The 21,734-nt window shown below is 35.8% G+C and overlaps 1 protein-coding gene across 32 annotated transcripts in view; it reads right to left on the bottom strand.

Moving 5' to 3' along the window:
- Positions 1-21,734, bottom strand: part of FUBP1 (far upstream element binding protein 1) — a 42,027-nt gene that overhangs the window by 15,459 nt on the left and 4,834 nt on the right. For 5 of the 32 annotated variants that reach the window (XM_065071280.1, XM_065071270.1, XM_065071279.1 and 2 more), the window contains 15 exons: positions 21,625-21,696; positions 21,289-21,346; positions 19,960-20,122; positions 19,781-19,879; positions 19,597-19,698; positions 18,873-18,975; positions 18,688-18,788; positions 17,948-18,089; positions 16,614-16,774; positions 15,640-15,794; positions 15,475-15,554; positions 12,567-12,695; positions 11,821-11,895; positions 5,571-5,716; positions 4,842-5,192 (listed from right to left, as the gene is read on the bottom strand). In XM_065071280.1, the coding sequence (XP_064927352.1) occupies positions 5,184-5,192; positions 5,571-5,716; positions 11,821-11,895; positions 12,567-12,695; positions 15,475-15,554; positions 15,640-15,794; positions 16,614-16,774; positions 17,948-18,089; positions 18,688-18,788; positions 18,873-18,975; positions 19,597-19,698; positions 19,781-19,879; positions 19,960-20,122; positions 21,289-21,346; positions 21,625-21,696 (1,595 nt within the window). In that variant the 3' untranslated portion in view covers positions 4,842-5,183. Of the gene's footprint in view, positions 1-439; positions 2,060-3,014; positions 3,063-3,748; positions 4,022-4,841; positions 5,193-5,570; positions 5,717-11,820; positions 11,896-12,566; positions 12,696-15,474; positions 15,555-15,639; positions 15,795-16,613; positions 16,775-17,947; positions 18,090-18,687; positions 18,789-18,872; positions 18,976-19,596; positions 19,699-19,780; positions 19,880-19,959; positions 20,123-21,288; positions 21,347-21,624; positions 21,697-21,734 lie in introns of those variants that run through there. The other 27 variants (XM_065071283.1, XM_065071275.1, XM_065071282.1 and 24 more) reach the window with 14 other exon arrangements.

Here is a 21,734-nt window from a genome sequence, read left to right as displayed (position 1 = left end):
TCATTGTGCTAACTCCATCTGAACTGTTCAGCTTAAGCCTCTGTAGGTGTAATTTTACAAACCAAAGTCACATTTTAAATTAAAGAGCATGTGTATAAGCCTTAAAATACAGACACGGTAAGCTGCAGCAAGTTAGATTTATGCAGTGATTTCAGGAAGAAATTTTCCTGCAGCTGAATCTGGTGACTGCTCTTTGTACAGTTACCTAGTGGAAGTCACTCTTTTCCCTCAATAAAACAGTTAGAAATTCAGAAACATCTTGAAAATATGGTAACAAGCTGCATGATGCTTTGAATTAGTATTTATCCTAATAGGCCTATAAGTATTTTTTCCTTCATGTGGGTGATGTTCATTCACAGAAATACCAGTTGCTGCTATTCTGAAGCTGTTATTTCAAACTAACGAAGGCAAGAGCATAAAGAAGACAAAAACATTGCTATTATTATTCATCAGTTTACATTTATTGAGAAAAACCATACAAAAACCATTATACAGTTAACGTGTACCCATATTACATACAATGTCAATGCAAACTCAAAACCACATTTTTGTAAAGCATTCAATTTACCTCAAGTCCAAGCTGCATCTCCCTAAGACACTGTTCCCATCACAGTTGCCTTTTAAAGCCAATCTTCTTTTTACACACGGGTAGTTTCTGCAGAGAACACTTTTCTCAGGACGAAAAGGCATTTCACATGCACGCAAGAGAAATACTTGTGCATACATAAGTTTTATAAGCTGTTACTAGGGAAGAGGGAATCCTATCAACTATGCTTTCTGAAAAGCCCAGTCCTCCCCTTCCTCCCCCCGCACTTCCAGAAAAAAGCAAAATAAGAAGCTTTTAGCATGCAATGGAAAACTTAAAAATTACTCTGGAAGAGAACAGGGGAGAAACAGTTTCTATCATCCAATAAAATGCCACTAGTAAAAAGACAAAATATTTCAAGATAGGCTGTGCAAGTGAATAGTGATCCTGTCTGCCTGGACAACTTAGATGACTTATGATAGAAGATTATCTACTTGACATTTTATTTCATGTCCTATTCAAGTATAGGCTGCAGAAAGTGATGTGAAAATGCTTTTCCTACTTTGAACATTATGCTCCCTTTTTAAACCTTGTGTATTCTTCACATTCTACTTTATTCGTGGGACTCTAAGGAGTGGGGGGGGAAGCAGGAAACACTTAAAGACACCTTTTGGACAAGTTCATTATGTCTCTAAGGAGGTCCAGTTATCTTTTTGAATGAGGATAACTCACTCCAGTAATGTATTTTCTGTTCTCCTAAGAGCTATGACTTTGGAGATGAGAGTTGAAAAATAAATACCATGCTTAGCACAAAATAGCATGCCTGTAAGCTCAGCAGGGAGAAAGCTGGAAGTCAATACACCTCAAATGCTACACAAAGAACATCTCATCTTCCACACACTACCAACATTCCAATAAACTGGCTTTTTCTTCTCTATCTCCTCCCACTGGCTAAATTCACCATTGAAAAACTGTTAAGATACTTTAGCAACAACAGTTGAAGAAAAATGTAAAGTGAACAAATTACTCACCCCCCAACACTAAATTCACAGTATCAAAATCCAAATGGTACACACCTAACCTTTTTTCACATAAAAAATGAAGTTACGTATTAAACTGCAGATGAAATATTAAGTGGCTTGAGAAACTGAAGCACAACTATTCACGTTCAAATTTTCAATGTATCTAAGCTTGGCTGTTTAGAAGAAGAGAAATTAAAATAGATGGTTTAAACTATTAAATCACAGTTCTAAAAAAACTTAGCAGATTATGGAACATTTATGGTCAAACAAATAAAACTTTAAAGAATGAAAAGTGATCAAAACAAAAATCATACCCTACACCATTACGTATGGGATACATTTCAAATCTGTTACGTTTTTGCCAATTTTACCTTCTACATGGAGCCCTTCTATGGTCCATGCTCATCGGCTCACCAATGGCATACACTCAAAGGATTCCTCTTTACTGGTAGTAACTATCTCAGGACCTGATTCTATGAGCTATGATTTGGTGCTTGCAGCATCTTCAGCACTGTGTGTGAAAATGAAGGCAGTAATTTTGAATATTTTTCTTTGATGTACAGATAAGCAGGATTTTTGAAAGAGGAGCAGCACATTTTAGAAACAGAATAATCATTAAAAAAAACCCCAAATAGATGCTGCTTTGCTTTAAGCTAAAAACAAAAACAAACAACAAAAACCTGAAACAAAAACCTGTACCAGACCATCTATAAGACATACAAACATTTTAAACTATCAAAATATACAGCAATTCAGTTAAAGTATCAAGAAACAGGATACACTGACTGCTATATAGATAAAATATTATTTGCTGTACTGTTAACATTTAATTGGTGCACATGCTTTTTCAGTTAAAACATACTAATCTCTGCAACTCCAAAATCTGTTTTCCTACCATGTCAAGTATGAATAAACAAACTAAGTTATCTAAAAATTCCACTAACACACTATAACTGTAAGACAAGTTATCAAGTTCAGTGATAACAAGAAGCCATAGTCTTTATATTTAAGTCTCATGGATTTGAGTGGGAACAGTGCCCCATTATAAAAAAAAAAAGCATTTGTGAAGGCTGTTGACATTTCTAACCAAAGTAATTCCTGCATATTTTAAAGGTTTTGATTCTTTAATTGCAACAATTAGCTATTTGAGGAAAAAAAAAGTAAAAATTACTTATTTCAATCAAGTTTAATTACTGCAATCTACTCATCTTTTCTAAAAAAAAACCCAAAAAACCCAAAACAAAACACAACAAAAAAACCCCAAAACATATCCAAAAACATATTTACCTAGAAATATAAACAGTTGTTTAAAAACTTAAAAGACTTTCCACTGAAATGGAACCGTGAGTAACAATGCATTTGGGGAAGCAGCAGATTGCTTTTCAATACACAACCACAGATCTCACAGGGACAACATTAATGTACTGAAATATATTACTTTATATACTTCCTTAGGTTGTGCTTACCTGTTGCTTTTTTGCAGCAGAACCTAAGGTGGAAGGTCTGGGAAGGCACTGTGAAGTATAAATAATTGCACTGTTTGCAATTAATAAAGATTTTATACCTTAAATGAATCAAAATCAACAGCCTCCATTTTGTGAATGATAAAGAATCCAGGGAATTTAATTTTGCTCAGTTTAGTACAAAATAAATGCACCATTCTATAAGGTTATCTACAAAATACCATGCAGAATATCTGAACTATTAAACTTCATACCCTACACTAAAGATAGCAAATACTATCCTAGCTTCTTTTAAGCTACCAGAATAATTCCTAATTTTAAAAGGGATAAAAATAATTCCTTCTATTTCTACAGCACAATGCATACATTGCTATTTACCTGAAAAAACTACTTTAATTTTCAAGCCTTAACTTCTGCCTCTCTGTGCAGCCACCCTAAAAAATTTATTCTCAAAGCAACAATATGGTGTTCCAAAAGATAAAACAAGTAACAAGTTACAGATTTAAAACATACCTACGTAACTACGTATCTGCACACTATCTGAAGACAAAGACAACTTCTGTCTAACAAGTGGTTCCAAAGACTTCAATGTTACAATATGCATACTTTAAAACACTGAATGATACAGCTGCCTCAGGAGTACTAATGAAAAAAAGCTATTACTCAGATAAAAAGAAACATGACTTTATCTATTGCTTAACGTTTCAGAAATACTTACCCACAAAGCTCATATAATGTGTATGTATATATATGCAAACCTATGTTTCTGAATTAAGAAGCAATTATGATTTCCTAAGATACCAGCACTGTATTCCAACATAATAGTCACACAAGTATGGCATTTTCATTATGTGGAACATTGACAAAAAGATACTGTTGCAGTTCATCAATTTGTCATTCTGATGTACTTACAGTGCAATGCTCCTTGAAGGAACAATCAAGGATGATACACAGCACAGTCCTCCTCACCCCTATAGAGCTAGTTCTATACTGGCTGGATCAAACCTGCACTTCAACAGACAATGGCAAGACAGACTGTATTGCATGTAGTCTAATATATGCAAAGAGCCAATAAATATGCAAAGAGCAAACACAGGATTTTCAAGAGAATCAGATTTTTAGTATGAGCATAAGAGCAATAAGAAGTTTCAAGTATATATATAAAAAAATAATCAATAGATTCAAATACTTGAGTATTTACAAAAACAGAAATTATCTGCTCTGTAGGAAGTTCTCAACCACTCTCCACCACTCAACAAATCAGCGTTTTAAGGACAGATGCAATTTTTATAACTACTATGCGTAACACATTGACTTTTCTACACTGAATTTTGAAGTGGACTACTTTAAACTGAAGGCTTAAGCACATTACACTTAAAATAGATTTTATAACTAGTCTGAAAAAATCCATAAAATAGTTATACAGGAACAGTTTGAAGTACTCGATTAAGAACAGAAGTTATCTGTTATAGCAGCTGCACAGATCTGAAACAGTGGTCATGTATAAAAGGAAATTTCACTGTTAATGCAATGGAAGTATGCCAAAAGATCACCTTCTTAAACACATGCAGTTTTAATCAAATAGAAAGAAAATTAAGGTATTGAGATTACTGATGCTAGGCAGCAAAATACAATGAATGAAAGAGATCCTCCATCTACAACTATTCTGCAAAAAGGGAAAAACATGCTAACGACAAGTTCTTAAACTCAACAAGCTTTTGTGGGGGGGAGAAAAAAAAATATCTCATTTGTGTACAGGTACCTTGATTCAGCGTTGAAAATCAATCCTATAATTCTTTATATACCCACATATCCAACTTACCGACACAGGAGGTTTCATATTATTTATTGTAAAGCACAAAACAGGCATTTTAAAAGTGATAAAGTATACATTGAAAAAGTACATTTATATCACAAAGCATTGACCACATAATTGCAAATACATTTGCTGGAATGTGTACATCTACACTAATACTAAAAACAAACCATTTTTCATTTCTACACAGAAATATTACCTCCTATCAGTAGTGATAGATATTTTGTACATTTTCAAAAACACTATTTTTTTAACCAAACAAAATTAAGATCTTCATCAAGGCGTCTGCATCCATACATTTAACAAAGGTTTTTTCCCCCACACAATGAAGCAAATACTGTATTGTCCACTTCTTATTATTGGCCCTGTGCAGAAGAGATACATAAGAGATACACAAAAAGTTAAAGAAAATCCTTTAAATTGAGCTAACTCAGGAGTGAAGCCTTTAAGAAAGAAAAATTGGTTAATGTAAATGGTGGTGGCTTCTTGCATGGTTTTCAAAACCCTGGGAGGAGAAAGTTTTTCTTTTTTAATTTTTTTTTTTTTAAAGCATAATCACCAAACATATGGAGAGATACAGAAACACAAGTTATTAGGTAAACAAAGACATCTATCAATTATTCTGATAGGTATTTAGCTAGAAAAAAAGATGCATACTCCAAAGGTAACAAAGCAGGAGACATGCAAAAAAATATCTATAACCACTGAAACAGAAGCCAGCCAAAAACACTGAAACTTTATACCTGTGGTGCTGGAGGATGTTGTGGCATTCCCTGTGGACTTGTCTGGGCGTAATACGCTGCCTGTTGCCTGTAGTACTCAGCCCATGCTGCACTGTAATCTGGCTGACCACCCGGCGGAGCCCCAGCAGGGGCAGGAACCGCTTGACCTACAAGTGATTACAATTATATAGCTTTGTTGTTGAAAAAGAAACAAGAAAATTTCCAAAATCTCCCTGCTTAACAAATGCCACCTAGCTTCTTGCAATATTCCTCCAAGGCTTCTGAATAATGTTATGGCTGTTTTTCTACCTATTCATCCTATTATTTTAATGTAACGATTCCCATGCAAAGCAAAGTTGAGAAATCATAAGGACAGTTTTTTCTACCTCTTCAATCATGTTCCAGAGGTAGTCTTTAAAGCCTGCTAATCTAAACTGACCTGAACAACCAGTGGTATTTAAATTAAAATACTGGTCAACAGGTAAGATTACTTTTTGTAATCTACCTGGACTGACTTTATCTTACTGTACAGACTGCAATAATTAATTCACCAGATGCCAGTTCATTCAGTCCACCAATTTTGGCCTCCTTAGGTTACTGCAGATTACATATTTCAAAAAAAGCAATAATTTCTGTAAACATTTATTCCACCCCAGAATATGGTCCTGAAACTTCTCCTTCCATCACTCATTTAAGTTTGGATCCACTAAAAATAAATGGTACACATATACGTGTACATGCACCCTCTCCCAGACTTACAGTGGAGAACTACCGGTCCTTCCAACGAAAAATCAACATGCAGCTTTACAACTCTATAAAGGTGACAGACACAAGGACTCTAGTGTATCAAAACCAGTCAGGTCATTCTTCCAAGGAAGGTCTATTGCAGACATCTTTACCTCCTTTTTCCCCTTATTTCAGAAACAGGCACTGTCCTCTTACTAACACTACTTTCACCATTTTTTATCTAAAAGGTGCTTTTCCAGTTACCGCTGTAGAATGTACCTGCCTATAAGCAGAACACCACCATCTATCCAATCATCTGTCCTCACACTTGCAGGCATCCAGACTGAATGGTTTTGCATAGTACTTCATTTTAAGTTTCTTGAACTTCCAAAACAGAACAACAATTACTACTTAACCACCTCTAACTTTTTCTAGGATACCAGAAGCAAAACCAAAACACTACATGCAATACACAAAATCAAATAAATGCAAGCAAAATGCAAGCCTGCACCCTTTACAATTCCATAGGCACCTAATCTTATGTTCTGCTACCAAGGGGCAGCTTCCACACAAGCGGTCAAAGTTTTCAATGCTACCTGAAATTACCTCAGCTTTTATTTGCATACAAACACTGAGCAACCTTCTGGGGAATACGAGTAATGAAGATTCTAATGAAATGTCTTCTAGGGTATCAAGACAGAATGTTGGTTTTGTTTGGTTTTTTTAAACACTTTTACACTGAAAACTCACACGAAGAATACTTGCTATCCACACTCCTCTTTCGAGTATGTGTATTCTCCCAAACTTCTCAAAAAATTTGCAAATCTCAAAAAATCAGCAAATTTGCTGATGACACCAAGTTGGGAGGGAGTGTCGACCTGCTGGAAGGCAGGAGGGCTCTGCAGAGGGATCTGGATAGACTGGAAAAATGGGCTGATTCCAATGGTATGAAGTTCAATAAGGCCAAGTGCCAGGTGCTGCACTTCGGTCACAACAACCCCCTGCAGCGCTCCAGGCTGGGCGCAGAGTGGCTGGAGAGCAGTCAGACAGGAAGGGACCTGGGGGTACTAATTGACAGGAAGCTCAACAAGAGCCAACAGTGTGCCCAGGTGGCCAAGAAGGCCAACGGTATCCTGTCCTGTATCAAAAACAGCGTGGTCAGCAGGACAAGGGCAGTGATCCTTCCCCTGTACTCTGCATTGGGGAGGCCACACCTGGAATATTGTGTTCAGTTCTGGGCCCCTCAGTTCAGGAAAGACATTGAAGTGCTGGAGCGGGTCCAGAGAAGAGCAACACGACTGGTCAAGGGACTTGAACACAAGCCCTATGGGGAGAGGCTGAGGGAGCTGGGCTTGTTTAGTCTGGAGAAGAGGAGGCTTAGGGGTGACCTCATCACTCTCTATAACTACCTGAAGGGCAGTTATAGCCAGGTGGGGATTGGTCTCTTCTCCCAGGCAGTCAGCAATAGGACAAGGGGGCATGGGCTTAAACTCTGCCAGGGGAAATTTAGGCTGGATATTAGAAAGAAATTCTTTACAGAGAGAGTGGTCAGGCATTGGAATGGCTGCCCAGGGAGGTGCTGGACTCGCCGTCCCTGGAGGTTTTTAAACTGAGATTGGACATGGCACTTAGTGCCATGATCTAGTAAACGGACTAGAGTTGGACCAAGGGTTGGACTCGATGATCTCTGAGGTCTTTTCCAACCCAGTCGATTCTGTGATTCTGTGAAAAACGTTAAGTGTGAGCAGAGAATCTGAATATTTGGCAAAGCACTGTTCTGAACATCTTCAGAATTAAATCTTCCATTTTCCAACCCTTGACACAACTTGCATAGTTTTCCTACTTACACTGTAGATATATTTAAAAACCTCTCCATCACTTTTCCAGTTATACAGTAAAGAAATTGTTTTCCTAGAAAAACTTTCTTAAACTTCTTCAAATCTCAGAGCTGAAACAACATTTTACAATTTATAATTTACCACAACTTACAATTTACTTCTGATAAATTATTTTGATCAAAATTATCTTTAACATTGTTACAAATTATTCCAGAATACACTTTTTGCAAGTTCACTATTAATTTATGAGACAGTAATTCTACTTACAAATTATTTAGCTATGTCATAGCTGTCAGCACAGCTGAATGTCAAATCTAAGGCATTTTTTGTGCATTATGACCCAAGAATCTTCCAACATTAAACCAGCTATCCCAAAGCAGCCTCAAAATTCAAATAACATATCAAATTTAGGAAGTTCAACATGTACACAAAGATGTCAAACTGGCTTCTGTCCTGAAATGCGTTAGTAAAAATCTAAAGTATTTTAGCCGCACCATTCCCCTACTAAATACTGCAAGTAATGATGAATCTACAACAAGGAATTTGGCAGTTTAGCCATAACTTCCTTTCAGTGTACAGAACTGCACTGAAACAGTACATGCTCATCAACAGCCCAATTCAACTGGAACAAACAAGATTGATAAACTAGACACAAAGGAAATACAAGGAACACAGAATACCTCCCCATTACAGAAGGCTAAGAAAGAAAACGGCAGATGATTTTACAGTTCTTCCACTACTTGAATCATCAAGGGTGATTCTAGTAAGAGAAAACTGTTCTTTGTCCTCTTTCCAGCTACAATGCTGAATACTCATGGAAGAACAGTTCCACTATTTCATTATGGAATCCCTTAGCTATAAATCAAATCCACAATGTATTAGAACGACTTTAAATGACAAATCTACAAACTCCTATGTTGACATATAATTTACTAAAATACGACTTCAAGTTTAGAAGTAACTGTTATCATTGGGAGATTTTTAGGGCCCAGTTATAGAGATATTTCAGCTCTTGTAGGTAAAAATAAAAATACTATTTACTCCCATTAAAGGTGACAGCATTTACACATCTTCAAAAGCTAAGCTACTATCTCATTACCTGGTAATACTCACGAGAAATTTAAAACACATTTTCTGAATTTATTAAATGAGGTACCAAGCAAACAGACAGTCTGGGTCATTTACAAGATCCAGGTACAGTACCTCACCAGTGTGCATAAGTAATTTTACTAGCTTTTCAGTCTCATTTTTAATTGTATATGCTACTCAAAGCAATAGTCCCTGACCAAAACAAGTCTGAAGAAGGAGATGGGACTTATGCCACCATATTTGAGAGTTGGAGCTTTCAAGTTATTGTTCCATACACTGAAAAAAAAGGAAAGTGTTCTCTGTGATTAGCTGCGACATATGGCACCACTACAAAGAGACTTAGAAACACAGTATTATGGTTTTGATGGGAATATTCAGGACTGCTTTACAGTTTTCAGATCACTCATACTTTAAGTATGAGAACATCCAAAGTAACAATTGCAGTATCACATGCAACTTGTTCAGCTCAGTACTGTCACCCTCATAAGCTTGCCACATGGATTATCAAAGCACTTTTCTTCAGCAGCAAAAATAAAACTGCTTGAGCTCAGGCACTCCCACGTTTCAAGTTCAGTTCTCCAAAACAGCTGTTTTGTGTAATTACCTGTGCAGTAAAAAATCTGAAAGAAGAACTGAAGAGTGAATGACTTGTAACTCCTACCTTTCCCCTACTGCACAAGTTAATAAAGACAGAAGCATTACAGCACTGCAGGATGCACAACGAGTAGCAGCTGTATTTGAGAGCCCAGAGACCACATGAACCTGCTGATGGACAGCCTTCCTGTTTGTCAGATCTATTACTACTTAACATTTTTGCTAAGGAGGTGGGGAAAACCACCTTCATTTAGCACTAAATCAACTCTAGGTGAATTCTCTGCCCTTCAACCTCACTTGGTCTCTTCCTCCTGTTTTCTAAGTGGATCTTTAGAGAAATTCTATCTTCCACGTAAAGATTTTCAATGTGCTAAAGAAACAAAATTCTCATGATTTACACAGTCAAGTTATACAGGTCCAGACATCAAGAGCTCTCCTTCAGGCAAAGAACTCAATTTGAACTAGAAAAAGAAATCAAGATCAGAATTGCTCTTCTGTTTTCTCTGTTATCTGACTGTTGTCTTGGGCTTATTAAATTTTGCATTTTAAGAGCAATTCTTTACATCTCCCAGTATCTTTTTTGGGTTCACACTCCTCTTTGGACTTGCTTCCAGAAACTCTATCCCAACACCTTACAAGTAGCAATTATTTCATCAGAGCAAATGCAAGGCTTAACACAACCCAGACTTTGCTTTCCAGAGACAGCAAATTTAGAAAGATGGAAGAGCCTCTGCCAACATTCACACTACTCTTAAAAAGGCAGTGAAAAAAATCACCACAACTTTGCAGTGAAGAACACAAGCTGAACTAACAGAGACAGTAAATTGAAAAAAAAAAAAAAAAAAGTTAAAATGAAACAGGAACAGGAAAAATGGAAAGGCCCATCACATCACAAAAATCATGAGTTTGGGAGTTCTGTTGCAATTTTCTTAGTCTGATACACAATTCTTGAAGGAAATAATAATTATGTATTTTCTATATTATTTAACCTCTTATGCTGTGCGAAAATAAAGAAGAATAAAGGTAGTTATGTCTTGGCAAATAATTTAGGATCAGCCTGGTAGAAGGCTGATAACAGGAATTAAACATGCTACTGATCTTGACTCCAAGTGCTTTTTAATATTCCATGAGAAAAATGGGGTGCAGTTGGAAGAGTGCAAAAAACCTCACCCACCCAAACAAACAATCCAAACTAGATGCTGCTGTATGTCTGCTCAAACAGAGATATGGGGGAAAGCCTGGTAAAAGTCCTCAGTATACAAATCTATATGAACTACAATATCCATGGGAGGATACTGTGAACAAAAGAGTGACCTGCAAGACATTCCCATAATTTAAAAGAAAACAGCACCTTCTGTCAGTGCATCAACACCACATACTCTTTCCTTATTCAGTAAAAGATTAAACCAGCAACTTAACAACTATATTTCAGTTTTGTAAGTCAGCTTGAGCAAAATATTTTGAAAAAGTTAAGGACATAAAACCCACAGTTTAAACACAGCTCTTAAGTGCTGCAAAGCAAATACTATTTAAAAACTGGCATGATATAAAAGAAATCTAGTTACGATGCTTTAATAACTTAGAACACAGAAAATAAGCTACAAGAAAAGAAGAAATCTGTAACCTTAAGAGTATTAGGAAATAACTACTAAAAGAGATGAACATGAAGTAGAACAAAGGTGAACTCCCAACACTTACAAAATATACTTCAAAAATATACTCAAAAATACTCAAAGAAGATGTTGTTTCCCAACAATCAAGTATATACATATTATTAGGAAGTATTTTTGCAAAGCTAATTGCTAGCATGAGTACAAGCAAATGCCTTAAACACAACACAAATTTTTAAGTCTGCTTTTCTGTAGGGTCCTGGGCCTCTAGCAGTATATCACAGGTTCAGAAGACACATGGATTGTGCATTTGTATTTTGGGGGGCATAAAAAAAACCAAAAAAAGCTAAACAACATCCACAAGCCTCCTAAAACATTCTACTATGCAACAACAAAGAAAACATGCACACGTACCCATTTTTTTATAGTATTCCTCCCAGGCCTTGGTATAGTCAACCTGCCCTGCTGGTGCTGGATTTGGCTGATCTCCTGAATTACATTAAGAATAGTCAAAACAAAACTACTGGGTTTTGTTTAATACATAGAACAGTTTACAAATAATCAGCTGAATTTTTCAGTAATAATCCCAAATAACACCACTTAACTCTGACATTACGAACCTATGTGATACACGTTACTAGAAATAGAAACAATTATTAAAAGACACCACAAAGAAACAAAGAAATGTTTCACACCACAAAGAAACAAATAATTGTTTCAAGCATTCAGTGTGTTTACAACATTCAGGAAATATATACCACTCACTGTACAAAATATTACCTAAATTTAAGTGGTAAGCCTCATCCAGGAACAACAATTACAGTAGTACAACTAAATACTACAATTGTAATTGTCTTAAAACCACTGGAAGTGATTCAACCTTTTAAGCAAATGACAAACAGTTTGGCTCATTCTATTTTTACTTATGATTGAGTGCATTATGAAGACATAATTAAGTCAGCCCAAGTTGCAGCAAAACTCTCTTTGGAGTATATTACAAGGTAAAATTAAGAAATACAATGTTGAAGTCTGTAAGCAAGAGTTTTCCCAAGAAAACCAGCTACCTTACAATAAATTTACCCAATATATGAAAAATAAAAAGTAATGGGGAATCTACACCCCCAGCAATGAGAAATTTATCTATTTTACTATACAGCTACCTTGTCCATTAGTTTGGGTTGTAGCTGGTCCACCAGGAGGGGCTGCAGGTGGTGGTTGTGCTTGCTGCTGATAGTAGTGAGCATAATAAGCTGCCCATGCTGCTGAATTGGGATCTGTTCCTGGCTTACCTATGAAAACAAAACATAAGCATTTATAAAAGTAGTATGAACACAATGCTGTCCTCAATTAACCCTGTCCTAAGCACTCCTATTTTCTTCCAAGGAAAAATCCATCTAAAACAAATAACCATGTATATCCTGCAAATATCTTTCTAGCACATACTTTTGATTAGGTTTCAGACAAGTGTATTGCATAAAGTATACTTGCATAGGACTAATGAGATAAAATCATTCTAGAATCCTTACTACTACAGTGTCATTTATTAATTTTACATGTGATAAACAAAAACAGATTTTCAAGTTTATTTAAAAAGTTGTGTTACTAAATGGTAGCAACAACGAATCATTCCAGCACCAAACAATTTCAGTGGTTTTACTTTTGTTATAACCTCACACTAATGACACTGGCACAGGCAGAGGCGGCATGCCAAATGCATAGTTCTGAAACAGAACACAAATCTTACTAGGTATTTGCAACACTTGCTAGTTAAACTTCAAGGTAACAGTAAAATACCCAAACACATAATATTTTAAGAACCTGAATCTCCATAAATGGCTATAAAGCATCACTGTTTACTTACAGTTTTTAGTACAACAAATAAGAGCAGCCATCTCCATGCTTATTTTTAACTACACCTAGGTGGGCCAACGATGCTGCTTCCTAGCGTCTTATTTTCTCAGTTTTTCACATGCAGCCTTTAGGAATGGCTTATTCTTGCTGAATCACAGAGATTGGTTACATTATCAGACTGGCAATCCACAAGATCTATAAATCCACTATTAGAGAACACCATGTTCTATAACACAACCAGTATCCTTTAACGCTATTTGCATCCTTAAAGAAGATATCTGCAAATAAATGCAGCCAACTGAGGAAGGAACTTCACATAAGGACATAGACACAACTGATACTTTAGAACACCTTTACAAGGGAATCAAAGTATATTCTCTCCAACCACAGAAGAGATAAGGCAGTGACTCATGGAAGAGAAAGAAGAAATCTCGTGGAAAGGCATTCGGGAGAAGACATTCACAACAACAAATTTCTCACAGTACTTCATTTAGCGTTCAAGTCAGATATAACCACTTAAAATGCGCGTTAATGTGCTGTTTCCTTTTTAAATTATGCTGCTTCCATCATCAATAGTGGATTTAAACTAAAATGTACTATGTTCTAAGGTTACCTGCAAATATCAAATAAGCCATTGCTCGGTTCCCCCCCTCCTTCCCCTTAGTAGCTACTTCTCTAGAATAGAAGAACACAGAGCAGGATTCATTAAGTTTCCAAAGAAATCTGACTGTAGAAACTAGCTCCACTTTCACATGACAAGAAGCCATCATAGTTCTGGAGAAAGCACCTCTGAAAAAAAAAAACACTAAAATAACCCATTTATTACACTGAAATGAGCAACTAAGTGGAAAGCTGCACAAGAAACACCAACTTCAACTGCACATAGAACTTCATCAGATTTTTAAGAGTATTTATCCAAAAATGGTTATAAAATCATCACCAAGATGACATCACGGTATTTGCCATTTTTCTTACAGTTTTTTATGTACATAGATTACTTTATAAAAAAATGATAAGGTGGTATGAAAAACACAGTAACATTTTGGCAGTGGTTTTGAATTCAATAACACTTTCGGCATGCTGAGGCTTCAAGTCAAGTCACTTTGCATCATTCTACTTTTATATAATAACAATTGGCATTTTTAAATACTAAACCAAATGCATGCAAGTCTGGGAACTGAAACCAGAGATGGTTCTTTGCCAAAAAAGGATATATAAAAGACTTGAACACAAACAGAACTCTCTGCAGATTGTACTATCCTCCAAAGCCCTCCCCCAGTTTTTCACTCTTGGAACTATCAGGATTAGTGGCTATCAGAAAATACTTATTTCATGTCTAACAAAAATAAAACTGAGATCTTTAGGCTGAAGTTCTGAAGCAGCTCTACCTCGAACAGAGGAGGTACAAGCGACTCAAGCATCTAGCCTTACCATGCCTTCTGTGACTGCAGTTCCATTTCCCCATATGCTCTAGTCCAAACAAAGGACGAAAACCAAAGAAAAGCAGGATACTAAAACTTTGGGAAGTTGTACTTAAGAAAAACTCCTGGTCTCGACAAAGATAAACAGAAATAGAAGAAACAAGATTCTACAAAGATGGGTTTCAAAATAAAATGCAAAACTATTAGAAGCAAAAGATCAAAATACACAATCCTAACTAGTTTTACTGTATTAAGAGCAGTTCAACACAAGTTTTATCCCTCAAAGAGGACTGGAAAAAACCCATCTGTAGCAGATTGAGAAGCAACCCTCATATAGATCAACAAAAGCTAGAAATATATAATATAGCATGAACTATGCAAAGTCAGGATCAACAAGATTGTAAGGGGCACTCTTCAAAATAAAATACAAGGTCATTCACTATTAGAGAAAGAAAACACATCCTCACTAAAGAAATTCATGTAAAAATATCCATTGGAAGAGAAATTAACTAAATTGCACAAAATCAGTCAATGAGTCTTGCAAAAAGTATCATAAATTGGGATGTCATATCAATAATGCCTAATAAAGAAGCATATCCCAACTGTCACAACTGAATTTCAACATCTCACAAGCAACACGTAGAAGTGTAAAATGTATGTAAACTGACAATCAATAAAGAAAAGCCTGTAGAACAGGAGCTTTTTTAGATGCACCAGTGTAACACAAATGAGCCATGAAAGGTACGTACTTGTAAGGACAATATCCACACCACACTACAATTGTGATATTTCTTACCTGGATCTGGTGGATTGGGTGGCTGCCAGTGTGGATAAGCGTTTCCCCAACCTTGTGGAGCATATGGAGCTGGAGGACCACTGCAAAAGATCAAGTATACACACACAGTGAAAGGCAGTCCCAGGGCCCCCTACAAAAAAGGAAGCTAGCAGAAGCAGTACTTACTGAGGTGCAGGGCCAGGAGGCCCTGGATTGTAAGGAGCTGGGTTATATGGTCCCATGGGAGCACCAGGACCTGGTGGCCCAGGAGGTCCATGTGGGCCAGGAACAACACCATGGGGTCCATGGGGAACAGGTGGACCCAATGGATTTACTGGACCCTGTAACAAGAGAAGCACACAAATGAAAATAAACCTTGAAGTTCTCAATTTTTCAGCAGTTTAGAAGCATAAATCTCAACATTTTAAGAATATGATATAAAAGGTTTGATTGTTTTTCAATAAAGACACTTCTCTGGAGAAAACAGCCTTCTTGAAGATTAATTAGCCTTAAAGCTAGTTAAAAGAGAAAAGCAACCATGCCAGTAATAGCAGCTAAAAAGCTGCATTTATTTCACTTAGTTCTTGAAGAAATGAAGAACTTTACAAATAAACAGGCACTAAAAAAACCCTCAACCTAAAACAAGACTATCAGCTTTAAGATAAACTGATACATCTAAATCTGGCTAATCTTGCTAATTAAATCTGTTTGCAAGATCAGGTACAAAGAACAGGTAGTAAATTTGATTACATGCATACACGTGCACACAAAGGTGCTGTGAAATTAAGAAGCGCAACCTTGGATTAAAATTCTACCTAAACATAGACTGAAAAACTAATAATGAAGTTTAGGAGCTTTAAGAATATCAAGGGTATCCTTTGAAGTCATGAGATTTTCACCATGCACAAAGTGGGCATCTTCAAGAACACATCATTAAAAAAATACACTAAATACTCAAAGAAAGCAAAGGTTTCTTTCCATTACAAGTTTTTGCTTCTGTTGGTACACGAAACTATATTAATTTAAACCCAGATTATCATTTATTATTCTTGATTTATTATCTGGTTGAGTACTTTGTAAGTGAAATGGAAGAAAAGCCTCGACAAAGGAGACTCACTTCCTATTCTGTTTAGTTATAATAAACCAAAATATATACTCACTCCAATCTTTTCTTCTATAAGTTGTCGTGCATAATCTATTTGCTGGGGTGTTCCACGGATAGTAAACATCTTCATGTTTGGATCCGCATTAGGTGGAGGATTTCTCTGAAGTTCTATTCTAGCACCAGACTGCTGGCTTATGCTTTTAATAGTTTCACCACCTACAATGCAACATACAGCTTTTATAACATGCATTAAAGTGAAAATACTGAGATTCAAATAAGAGAAAGGCAACTGCATGGAAGCTGAAGATAGAGAAGTGAAAAGACACCTATTCTTATGAGCCATACAAGAACATCCTAACACTAATTAAAAAAAAAAAAAGCCTCTGCAGTGTATTATAGAGCTTTGATTGCAATAAACCAGTAAAAGTAAGTTATTTTTTAAATGAAATACCACAATGTGTTACTCAGGAAGAACAGCAAAGAATTCCTAAAATGTTGTCTGTTTTTTTTTCCATTCATGTAAAAATGTAACATTAGACATGAACAACAACTGATATCCATGGTCATCAGTAAATACAGCCTTAAAGCCTAAACTCCCTATAAAGCAGTAGGCAAGCACATATGACAAAAAATCCCACAGAAGCTGACCAGATATAAGTCCACATTTTTTTGCAGTGCACTAAAATCAGAAAGTTAAATTCCCTAAACTAGTTCCTCCTCTTATAGGATCCTGAGAAGTTACTTGTATCATTAGTAGGCACAAAGCTTTCAAAACCAGGGTAATTTGGTAAAAAAAAAAAATTAATCTTCCAGGTCAAGAACAATGTCAGCCTATTTGCTGTGTCTGGAAAACACATTACAAACAAAAGATTAAGGTAATTCAAGCATTTCATTTACAAGCATACAGTAAATTATTAAAAAAAATATTTCAGAAGTAATTATTTTAATAAACACACATATAAGAAATTGTTACAGGACTCCACTTCAAAAGACTTTCACTGCAACGTGAAAATTAGTTTTAAGACTGAGTTACAGATGCAATAACACTAGGCTAATCAAGCAGTATCAAAGCAAGTTAATTATAAGATACATCTAAGAATCTACTAAACTCTACAAATGTCACTCAGTAGTTACTACTTCAGAAAAAAGGGTTATACAAATTGACTGGTTTTTGACTTTCAGCTACTGGTCTATGTGTTTTGATGACGGAAGTCTAAAAAGAATATCACAAATGTTATGACTTAGCAGTATTATGTTGCTCTACCATACATGATACTATTTGCAAAGGCTTCTCTTGAAACATCTCTCCAGTATGGCTATTTGTACAAATAGAAAAGCTGAGAGTTTTTTTAACTACATATAGATACACATGTATGTAAGATATATTGCCTTTGCCAATGATTAATCCAGTTTTGCCAGTAGGAACAATAAAATTGAATTCCTGTAATCCACCAGGAGGCCCCATGTTCCAGTTGCCTTGGCCTCTACCCCTTCCTCGACCACCAGGTCCTGGTCCACCAGGGTTACCAGCCTAGAAAGAAAAAGCAAAAAATTAGCGTGTTTGATAAAAATTACTGCAAACAAACTATTAATCCCAACTGGTTACATCATTATAATTTCTTAAGAAAAAAAAATTATCTACTATTCAGATAGTTTTGATAGTCAAAGCAGTATCTTTTCCAGAAGATCTAAATTACAGTTTAAAAGATTTTCTGTGTAACTCTGCATATGAAAGGTGAAGAAGGAAAAGATACAGAAGAAAGTTCCACATGTACAAAGATACAGTTTCTGTCTGCCTTCTGTAAATGCAGCAATAGAGGTCATTTCACAATAAGCTTTTAAACCATCTTCTTAACACCAATTACAACCAACTATTAAAACAAGACAACAGAAGCAGCAGCTATAAAACCCGCCACATCAAGAACTGCCATGACTCTGAATCAATATTACCATTATCAGCTTTACACTGCAAAACTAACTGTAAAAGCAAACATTTGTATTCCAGACTGAACTTTGAAGTATATTCAAATGGAACCATTATTTTCTTTTGTTACACTCATTTTAAAAATTCAAAGTCTTTCCAAAAGTCAGGCAGGATATTTTAAATGGTAAACAAAGTATTACTCAACCTGAACACTTCGAAGGAGATCTGTAATAATTTCTGCAGCATGCTGACATCTATCAGGTGGCCCTGTGATCTGGGCTATTCTGTCTGGAGTTGTTCCATCATCTGAAAATAAAATGAACTATTCCAGTATATGTAATTCAGTAAACTTACACTCAATTCATAGAAACTTACAGACATATTACCAACCTGGCTTAAATTGGATCCGAACACCAGCATCATTCTGTATCTTTTTTATCATCTCTCCATTTCTTCCAATTACAATACCTACAGCAAATCGTGGTATTGGAACCTTTAAGAGAAAAAAAAAAATTTGAACATGTCAACAACGCAAAAATTCCTACAAAACTTACACAAAGAATCATACATTAGAATGGTAAACTAGGACCAGTCCTGTGCCATTTTTGAAGTGCGAATTTTTTAATACCAAGTCACAAGCCTGGCAAACACTGGACAAAAGCTTCAAAATGAAAGAGATCCTAGGCACTACACGTTTGCGTAGTGGCAGCAGTTCCAGTTGATATTATGCTTCTCACAATAAAAGTTCCAATGGGTCTAAATTGCAGATTCTATCAGATGAACAGTTATAAGCTTATGACTTGCGTAATAGATAAATATCATTCTGCAAAGGCCGAAGTCCAATTTCTATAATGACGTTATATACTTAGCCAGACATCTTATTTGCTTACTTTATAAAGAACCTCCAGCTAGCTGAAACAGTTCAGAACTGCTGGTAATATAAAGTGAACGCTGCACACCATTTAAAGTCATAATTTCAGCAGTGATCAAGCAATACTTACATGCCACTACCATTTTCGGAATCTCATTAAGAGCTATCAGTGGTATTACCCAGCTTAACATTTTAATGTTAACATCTCAAAATACAGTGAACAAGTTTTTCAACCATGCTTACGTCTATCCCTTCATTTCCTCCTATTCTTGACCCATATTCGTTGCGCACCTCTCTAAAGCCACCTTGATCACGAATTAACTCCAGCACCATTTCCTTGGCTTGCTAAAAGAAGAATGAAAGTTAATTTAGGTATTGCAACATCAAATGTATTTTAAAATACTCTGAATTCTGAAGGACTCCTTACTTGAACTTTATAAGGGTCTCCAGTTATCCTAAGGGGCTTGTCTGCACCAGTGTTCTGTGGACCATCTTGAATCATGACCATTTTGACACCTGCCCGCTCCTATGTGACAAAAGAGAGGTCAATACCCACTCAAATCCAGACTCAATTATTATCACGTTTAAAAGAAGCTACATATTTACCTGTAACTGTTTAATCGTCTCTCCACCTTTTCCAATAACTAATCCTGCTTTACTTGCTGGAATCATGATTTCTTGGACTGCATTTCCAGGCCCATCACCATGATGAAAGCCAGGTGTAGGTCTTCCCTTTTCAACTATTTGATCAAGTAATCTTTTTGCTGATCTGTGAATGAATATATACATTTATAAATACACTTTATTCCCGTAAGTATCACTTGCCTACACCTACTCTGCTTGGAATATTTTTCATGTGTAAAGTTATCTATTTTATATTATATTTTACAAAAAAAAGAAAAAAACTTAGACTGTAAAATAAACCTAGCTTTAACGCCAAGTACCATGACAGCTGCTGCTTGATTCAGCATGCAAAGGATAGACATTTGTACTTGTAACCATTATCAGAACAGAGGACAAATGCAAGTATACATTCATCACACATGTAAGTCAGTTACCATCAGAGTAAAAACACTTGTACAGTACTAACATCAGATAAAAATTCTCCCCTCTAATATGTGAGCAGAATAAACTATAATTAGAAAGAAAATTACCATAAAGGAATGACTACATGAACAGCCTGCTTGGCTGCAACATTAAGAGAAGGCCATGCTACTTTCCCAAAGGCAAACATGTAGCTACAGGCCTTGCCTCCAAACACGAAGTGCGAGCAACTAACAGAAATCTGGCAACGCCAAATATACTACTACACTTAAGATCTTTCCTAGCAGAGCCAGGATAAGTTGGTCTTCAAGTGGATCTGTAACTTCTGTGACAGTAAAAAAAAAAAAAAAAAAAATCATTACTATCATCCTCTTCCCTGAACACAAGAAGAAAAAAAAAAATTAACTGTGCTGATAGGTATCATGTAGACATCATTTCCATATTTTTTGGTATGTGTTAATTTATACCAAAGACATTTAAGAACCCTGATGGGCTGGCCTCTGAGTAACTCCTACTCTTACACATTACTGATTTTCCACATTTTCTCTGCGATCTTCCAATTTATGGTTAATAGTGCTTCTTTTTAGCACACATTTCTTTTTAGTATACACTCACGCATTACATTCCCAAGCCGAACTCAGTGCATGGTTAGATAAGTATTTTCTATGAGATCTGGACTCAAAATTCCATAGTTTTGTCTTAAAATTCCCAGTATGCTGAGAGGTATGACTGCAGGTTCAGGGCCTTTTTTCTTATGTATACACTTTACTGTCACCAGACTGCCTCTTCAATACAATATTAAAAACATACTATCTAGATATTATATTTAGATCTGAAAAATTAAGTATATTGCACAGTTAAATATGAACACATGAAATTTGTTTTACTTACTGAACAGACTCTGGTGTTCCAGTTAGCATACATGACCTTTCAGGCAGGCCTCCACTATCTAAGGTCACAAAAATAATACCAATTTAACAGTAGTGTTAAGTCAGAAAGAATGAAATTAAACATAATATGGAAACTAATAGAACTTCAAAGTAGAATACTTAGTGTATTACAACATTTTGTATTTCTTTAGACTGTGATAATTATGATTAGCACAAAAACTTAAAATATACCTTTAATGAAGTTTCAATCAATTAAAAGCAATGATCAGCCTTCTAAGCCTTCTACTAAAAAAAAACCCACCAAACTAACAAAATTTAAAACCCCACAAATAATTACCAGGTGCAATCTGTATTTTACAGCCAGACTCTTGCTGTATACGTGAGATCTGCTCTCCACCTCTGCCAATTACTTGGAGAAAGAAAATACAGAAAGATTATTTGTATTAA

Source organism: Columba livia, chromosome 8 (genome assembly GCF_036013475.1).
Source record: "Columba livia isolate bColLiv1 breed racing homer chromosome 8, bColLiv1.pat.W.v2, whole genome shotgun sequence".
NCBI classification, from domain to species: Eukaryota; Metazoa; Chordata; class Aves; order Columbiformes; family Columbidae; genus Columba; species Columba livia.
This window is presented reverse-complemented; position numbering and strand designations above follow the sequence as displayed.